The 8,674-nt window shown below is 35.4% G+C and overlaps 1 protein-coding gene across 1 annotated transcript in view; it reads right to left on the bottom strand.

The window, feature by feature from the left end:
• Positions 1–8,674, bottom strand: part of AGPS (alkylglycerone phosphate synthase) — a 145,334-nt gene that overhangs the window by 10,354 nt on the left and 126,306 nt on the right. The window contains exons 18-19 of the mRNA XM_040475477.1: positions 6,360–6,459; positions 4,099–4,156 (exon numbers count right to left, since the gene is read on the bottom strand). Of these exons, the coding sequence (XP_040331411.1) occupies positions 4,099–4,156; positions 6,360–6,459 (158 nt within the window). The remainder of the gene's footprint in view (positions 1–4,098; positions 4,157–6,359; positions 6,460–8,674) is intronic.

Here is an 8,674-nt window from a genome sequence, read left to right as displayed (position 1 = left end):
ACACACACACACACACACACACACACACACACACACACACACACACACTTCCTCCATTGTATTGCTTCTGTATTGTTGTCAAAATCAGTTGGACTTCTTTGTGGGGGTTTTCTATGCTGTTCCATTGACTGATGTCTCTCTCTTCCAATAGCACAGTAATGATTATTGGAGCTATATAATGTCTTAAAATCAGGTAGATACATTCCTATGACTTTAGCCTTTTTTTTTTTTTCATAATTATTTTGGCTATCAAGTTCCTTTGCCTCACCATATAAATTTTAGAATCATCTTTTCTATGCCTAACATTATTGCTGACATTTTAATAGGAATTGTATTAAATCAATAAATCAATCTGGAGAGAAATGACCATCTTCACTATGTCTAGTTTTTTATCAGTCCATGAACACAGTACCATCTCTTCATTTATTCAGGTCTCTTTTTTGACTTTTTTCATCAGCATTCTATAATTTTCAGAGCACAGATCCTGTATATATTTTGTTATATTTATGCCTAAGTATGTGCACACTTTGCTAGATATATGCTCATTTCATTTTCTTTGGAGCAACTGGAAATGGTATTGTATTTTAAATTTCAGTTTCTATAGGTTTGTTCTTAATAATAGAAATGTGACTGATTTTTGTGTGTGCTCTTAAACTCTGCAATCTTGCTAATTTTGTTTTTGTAGATTCTTTGGGATTTCTACATAGACAATCATGTCATCTATAAGTAGCAACAATTTTATTTCTTCTTTTCCAATATATATCTTTTATTTCACACTACAGGTTTTAACAAATGGCTTCAAAGCCAAAATTTTCCTCATTCTTTTGAGAAGTCTCTTTTTACTTTTGAAGTTTCTGATACTACTGGATTTCTGTTAATATTACAAAAAAAGTTTGGAGAGGTAGCCTATAATTATTCTCGGAACAATAAAAAATAATTTTGGTTAGGCAAAGACACCAATATTTAAACTAGGGCTGGTTATATCCAATCAAAGAATTTTACTTTCTGACAAGGACTTAGGTATAAATTTAGCCAATGAACAACTTTAAAAAGTCATAAATTGAAATTAAATACGTGGCTGATATAAACTCTGCTCTTTAAACTGACCAGCTCGTCAGTTACATAAACAAGCACTACGAAGATTAAGTTAAACAGGCTTTATATTTCCTATAGCCTCCAGTTCCAGACTACATCTGTTTTCTTTGATACACAAAACCAGAGTTAAAATAGCTCCATTTATCACAGCATGATTGTAGGCAGACAAACCAGCCTGTCTGTTTCCAGATAGTGAAAGCAACTGTTATTAATCACAATTACAGGCCAAACCCTCTAAGAGAAATTGCATCAATATTCTCCCAACCCCCAGCCCTTCTACTCTCAAACTCAAAAATGGTACTGAGAATGTCATGACACTGCCTGAAGGTCAGTAAATAAAGATGACACTAAGAGGTCAACTTGAGTTTTCAGTTCCGGATGCAAATCAAGGAAAATCTTTTCTTCACATAAAAAGAAGTGATCTCTCAAAAGCTCTATCATTAGTTAAGTTTAGCAGGACAATTAAACCCATTCTATTTCAAATTTATATAGAAAGGTTTCTGCTTTATGAAACTATACTGAATAGCACAGGGTATTTGACATTTACAAATTAGATGATTAACTTTAAGCAGAGAGGCATTTATGAAAATAGACATTTTTCTATAGTATATTTTGTAGCCAAGAGTGTGAAGGAAATTTATTTCTCTTTCATATATATAATAGAACTTCCTATAGAACGAGACCAACTGCAGGTTACAGTTGAAAACATGTTAAGACAATTGTATCATATCCCTTGAATGTATGAATCTTTTTCATATAAACAGTAACCTTTTCTTCAATGGTTAAGAATACAAGCCAGAGTTTCTACCTGGAGTTGTCTATTGTTATTTTTTTTAAGCTACTGTGTTTTTTGTTTTGTTTTGTTTTGTTTTGTTTTGTTTTGTTTGAGTACCTACAACATGCAAGGCACTTTAGATGCTCTACGTACACTATTACATTTAATTCTTATAATAATATACAAGGTAGGTACTATTATTCCTATTTTGCAGAAGAGAACACCAGCTCAGAGAAGTTATTTCCTTAAGGTCACAGAGCTAGTTAAGTGAAGACACAGGAGTCAAATACAGATATGATTCCACAGCCTATGTTCTTTCCCCTTTGTGTATAAGCCTCTTGACCTTTTATTTGCTTTAAGACAAAGTCTGAACGGGATCTTACATACATAATGCATCTATGGAAGAACACTAAAATGGCTGCTGTTGTGCAGTTGTAGAGAAATGCACATTATTTTACCCTACTTTTCTACTGAATAACTGGCTCTAATATACTTTCTCAGAAATATTATGGGACAAACTGAGCCTTTCCACGATTAAACATGACCCTATATTCAAACAAGGCCTGATTATTAAATGTTTGAAGCTAAATTAGTAATGAGACTACAGCCATTCCAATATGAAAGACTCAGAGCTGCTTAAGAATTTGCAAAACTGCCCCAAATTCTGTGAACACCTGGGCCCTTACCCACTCACTTAACATATTCATTGAGCATTTCCTATACAGAAAGAGACAGTCACTGTTCTAGGGACTGGGAAACACAGTGACAAATAAGATAAAGTCAGTAACCTCATCGAACTTATTCAAATGAGAAACACAGAAACTAAACAAGAGAACAGGGAAGACATCTCAAAGAAGGTGACATTTTTATCAGGGAACTAAATCATGGCAAAAGTGAGCCATACAAATATCTGGGGGGGCGGGGTGGGGGGACAAGAGAACGAACATCAGAAAAAGAGGGAACAAACACCAAAGGCCTTACAGAGGAAAGGTGGTTGGTATGTCTGAGGAATAGCAAGGCGGCCAATGCCGCTAGAGTAAAAAAGTAGTAAGAGATACAGACGGATAGACACATGTATATCCTTGAAGGTCCTGATAAGGAGTTTGGATTTTATTCTGCCTTGTGAGGAGAAAACACTGAGTTTTATAAAAAAGATTACTCTAGCAGTAACAGAAATGGCCTGAGGGGAGCAAGAACGAAAGCAGACAGAGCAGTTAAGATGCTATTGCAGAAGACTCAGCAGGAAGAAATAGTGATTTGACCTAGAATGTCGTGGTGGTGATGCTTTCTGGTATTTGAAAGTCATCAGGATATACTTGGTGTTTTAAATCCTGGGAATGAGGTAATCACTGAGGGAGTGAACACAGAAGAACAGACTGGCTCAGCGCCAAGCCCCGGAGCCCACCAATATTTACCAGTTTAGAAGAAGACAAGCTGGCAAAGGGAAAGCATCTTCATTTTACCAGCACACATGAAATATATTTTGTATTTAGGCTTACCTAGTTTCTTTTTCTAGGCAATGGAGGAAACCAGGTAGTTTAGAGTTCGTTTCTATGCAGTTATATTTCTGACCACATAGAAAATAAAAATATGAGAAATACAACAGAAGTAAAAGATTTCTATTTAAATGAGGCAGAATTTCTTAATAAATTAATATGCAATCAAACCTAGATACATTCAAGTTCAAGCCAATAATTTCTAAAAATATATCATTTCATCAAACTTGGAGTCTTCAACAAATAAAGACCAATAGGCCTAGAACCTGAAAATGCACATAAGTTTTAGAAGTCTTATCATAACATGATCTGACCTATATTTGTTTTATTACCTGATACTGCCAACATGTTAGAAACTTACAACCAGGGAGTATAAAAACCAGCAGAAAGTCAAACTGATTTACATGCAAGACAGAAAAAAAGGAAAGGTCTATGATGCAAAAATTAAAATGTTGACTCATTTCTGTTTTAACATCTAAAGCAGGGCAAATAATTAACTTCGTTTCTAAATTAAAGAAACAGAGGTTTTATACTTGAAAATAAAAATGGTAATGTTTAGTATTTCTTCTGTTGGTTACTACCACAACTTAGGCTACCTCAGTAACAGACATAAAAACTCTCAAGAAATATCAAGTGCCTTCAAATTATGTACTATGGCTCTCCCCAACATTTTATCAAACCAATATTTTTTAATAGTAGGTACAGTAGAAATTCTACCCCCAAAAAGAATACCTCCGTGGTGATGTGAGAGGCTCCCTCCATTAGCAAGGATTTCTTCTCTAGCAGCTGCCTGTATTTGGAAACAACACAACAAATAGTTGCTACTTAGGTTTCACTCTGAAGTGAAAGTTAAGACCAAGCCCCCCAAGGAGGCATGTCCTTCCTAGGTTAAATTACAAACTGGATTTCTAATTTTCCTTTATCTTCCTTTGGTTAAGTACATTTAAAACGCAATTAAAATATGCAGCCTAGTTTTATACATTTTTTCTAGTGAATGGTCACAATGTCTACAACAGTCACTTCAAGATTCTAGAAAAGAAAAAGAAGATAAAATGATCAATTTTATTCTATTCTGCAGCACAGAATCGTTAATAGTAAGTTTTGTGAAGATAGTCAAGTCTTACTCTGAAGTAAACACCTCTCTACACCAACAAATGTTAGTAACTAACATGTACTGACTGCTTATTTTATATGCAGAAAAGTACTAAGCAATTTACCTGTAGTAACTTATTTATTTTATACTATAGCTTTGTGTAATAATTGCAATTATCCTTATTACACAAAGAAAATGAGGCTTAGATGTTTAAATTACTCCCTAAATATCATAAAGTGGGTATTGGACCCAAAATTCCTTGCAAAGCTATCAGAGATCAACCATAAAAACCCTTATGGAGACCATTTCTTAGGTCAATGTCTTGGAACAAGTTACTTGTCAGACCGATGGATATCGAAGTGTAAAAAAACAAACAAACCTTATTTTCTCCTCCTAACATGTTAGGTCCTAAGCTCCTTATAGAGCAACTAAGGTTAGAAAAATAAACACTTACAGCAAAACAGAGAATGACTAAAGTGCAGAGTGGAAAAAAAAGGGGAACAGAAGTAGAATTACATTCAGTTCATGAGTATATATCAGCCATGAGGTGAAGTATCTAGAGTGCCTAGAACCTCTCAATTACTCAGGTGTGTATACAGGAGTTAGACCAGGGTAACAGGGCTCAGGCAGGACAGATGGACCACATCTCACAGCAAAGTAACTTATATGAACATTCATCACTTAGGATTTAGGGTTTTTCAAGTGAATCAAATATATGCCAGCGTTGTACCTTCTAACAAATTATTTTAAATAACATTATTTTAAATTTAATAAATTACTGAATTAAACAAATGATTTTAAACAAAGCAACAATTACTTGAAATTAGTAGTACCTAGAGAATGGCAGTTTGGATTGGGGAAAAAGGAATAATCTCACTCTTATAGTAGTACAGGGCCTTTGAATACAGCCCTTTGAGTAGCCAGAGGTCAACCAAAACACTGAAAGGCTAAGCTGATGGGGAAGTAAGTACTCCAACTTTTGAGGGTGACAGATATGTTCATTATTTCAATTGGAGTGATATTTGACTTGGGTGTATACATATGCAAAACTCATTAAATTGTACACTTTAAATATGTGCAGTTACTTGTATTGCAAATATACCTCAAAAAAGCTGTAAAAAAAAAGGGGGGTGGTGGTGATGAGGCATAGGAGGGAGCCAACCAAACCCTGTCTGTGCTTTGAGTCTAAAAGTGTGCCACTGAAATCACCACATGGTGCTGCCTTTGGCAGGCATGCAATAACATTAAGACACTAGGTTTTAAACACTAGTTTAAACACTAGGACACCTGAGGTTTTAACAAACCTCAGTCTCCTCCCAGTTCCTCCAGTCCAGTCTGTCTCTTCAACTTTAGGCATACTTACAAGAAATACCAGCAAACAGAAGGCTTTATAAAAACTGGAATCTTAAGGCCAGTTAAGGAATGTAACGAAACTAGTAGCAAATGAACCTCTATAGTCTATGTATAGCTATAACAATCAAACAATTATAAACCCAGAATGAGGATATTACAGCAACACAGACCAAGAACATTAGGGCTGCTGACCTCAACTGCAGCGAGCATCTGGAAATGGGTGAACTGCCAAAGTGATATCAAGAATTCCTATAGTCCTTTGTTATTTAATATGGTCTTATAAATTGTAAGTAACAACCAAAGAATCACAGGTTACAGAATATTAATTTTAGAATATTAAATCTAATATCTATAGATAATATTAATTTTAGACTCACAAGTCAATATACGACTCAATGCAACAAATATGTTTCTAATTTCTATTGACTATCAACCAGGTAAGTCATGGAGTGATTAAACAGAGTTGAACTAAAATTCATAAATTGATAGGAAAGTTTATTTAAATTAATAAAAGAATGTAAGAATATATTTATGTATGCAAAATTACCTCGGTTTGTTCAAACACAGTCAGTGGGTCACTTATTCCCCTGTAGTTAAAGGCAAAGTAGAAATAGATACATGCACCTGCATCATAAGTCTGCGTCACCCTAAAAAACAAACAGACAATCCCCAGAAGGCTTTAAATTAAGTGAAATCAGATTTAACATCTAGAACTTTAAAGGCAAAATCATCTGATTTGCTTAAACCATAATCTCATTCTCTACCCACCTTCTTTTTTTTTTTTCAACGTTTATTTTATTTTTATTTTTGGGACAGAGAGAGACAGAGCATGAACAGGGGAGGGGCAGAGAGAGAGGGAGACACAGAATCAGAAGCAGGCTCCAGGCTCTGAGCCATCAGCCCAGAGCCCGACGCGGGGCTCGAACTCACAGACCGCGAGATCGTGAGCTGGCTGAAGTCGGACGCTTAACCGACTGCGCCACCCAGGCGCCCCTCTACCCACCTTCTTAATTCCATGGAAGGAATGTAGATTGGCTGGCTGAAAGAAATACAGGAACTATTTGTACTGTTTTTAACAACTTTTTTGAGGTAAGTCTGGATTATTACCCAAAGAGTTTAAAGTTTTAAAAACAATGTAAATGTTTCTCTAATTGGCCTGAAACAACCAACCTCCTCAGAGGATTTTTTTTTTTTTTAATGAAATAGATAGCAAAGTTAAAGAAGCCCCAAACAAACTAGATGGGACATTATAAGTCTTCTAAACTTCGTTGAGTCAACAGAAATAGGCATGAGAACTTCAAACTCAGAAACAAGAGAAATGTTCAAATATCAAAAATGATCAGGCTGGGTAAAATAAATAAAGCATCTTCTCCAACTTCACACTAATAATTACTAAGGACTTTGGAAACAAATTTAATGATCATATTAAATGCAGAATTTGGCTTTAAAGTACTGTCTCTGAAGGTTTTACACTCTGGACCCCATACGTGTGCATGTTGTATGTGTGTTTACAAAAGACATCAAGAACATTAGATTATTAAATCATATATATGATATATACTTGGGCTTTCCAAATGCAATTAGGTGAAGCATTTAAGAGAGCCTCAGGGGCATCTGGGTGGCTCAGTCGGTTAAGTGTCTGACTTTTGATATTGGCCGAGGTCATGATCTCACAGTTCATGAGATCAAGCCCCATGTAGGGCTCTGCACTGTCAGCACAGAGCCTGTTTGGGATTCTCTCTCCCCCTTTCTCTGTCCCTCCCCAGCTTGTGCACATGCTCTCTCTGTCAAAATAAATAAATAAACATTCGAGAAAAAATGTAGAAGAGTGCCAAAATAATCATAGTCAAATCTGTGAATGCAATTTACAGAGGTTCCTACGAAGAATTTAATTTAACAGAAGGAGAGAATACAGAGGAAATACTCTTTTTACTACAACAATACAAATAGAATCTAATCTAAAATTTTAATGGCCTTTTAGGCCAAATGTTAGGTGCCTCAGAACAGAAGAAATGAACTGTTTAACAATGCTACTGTCAATTTGCCAGCTGTGTTTTTCTTCTAGCGTTAATTCACGCTCATAAAAAAGATCCCTTGAATGTTTACATTTTAAGTACCAGATTTACAAAGTTTAAGAAAAACTGGAGAACCATCCTAACTATGCGGGCACTATCATTTAGGAATAACCAAATATAAATAAATTGAAAGGATACCTGAATGAAACAAATTTATAGCAAGTAGTAAAATACAGATCACTTATATTTGAATCAATATCAATAAACAGAAAATGCAGTCAATATTAAGAAAGCATTGCTACCTTCCAACAAATCCAGGATGTATACCAAAGAGTTCAGTTTTCAATAGATAAGCAGGCTTTTATTTTTTTTTTTTATTTTTTTAATGTTTTATTTATTTTTGAGATAGGGAGAGACAAAGCATGAACAGGGGAGGGTCAGAGAGAGGGAGACACAGAATCGGAAACAGGCTCCAGGCTCTGAGCTGTCAGCACACAGCCGGACGCGGGACTCAAACTCACGGACTGCAAGATCATGACCTGAGCCGAAGTTGGCCGCTTAACTGAGCCACCCAGGCGCCCCGATAAGCAGGCTTTTAAAAGTTACAACAAAGCTTCAGTGATCAGTATCTCAAGAAAAGATAAAGTAAAAATAATACAAAAACATTTTTGGGAAAACCTCAATTTGGGTGTACTTCAGAAAGTGACTCAAATCCAACACCTTTTAATAGATCAGTTTTATCATTTAAGACCCTTAACACCAACCTCTTCCAAAAATCATCTGGACAAGTGATAGCATGGCTACGAAAGTCATAGTATTATTCTTTAATTTCTAACAGGTTGTTGGA

This window comes from Herpailurus yagouaroundi, unplaced genomic scaffold (genome assembly GCF_014898765.1).
Source record: "Herpailurus yagouaroundi ecotype Mexico unplaced genomic scaffold, PumYag 140, whole genome shotgun sequence".
Lineage (NCBI taxonomy): Eukaryota > Metazoa > Chordata > Mammalia > Carnivora > Felidae > Herpailurus > Herpailurus yagouaroundi.
Note: the sequence above shows the minus strand (reverse complement) of the source record. Positions and strands in the feature narration are given on the sequence as shown.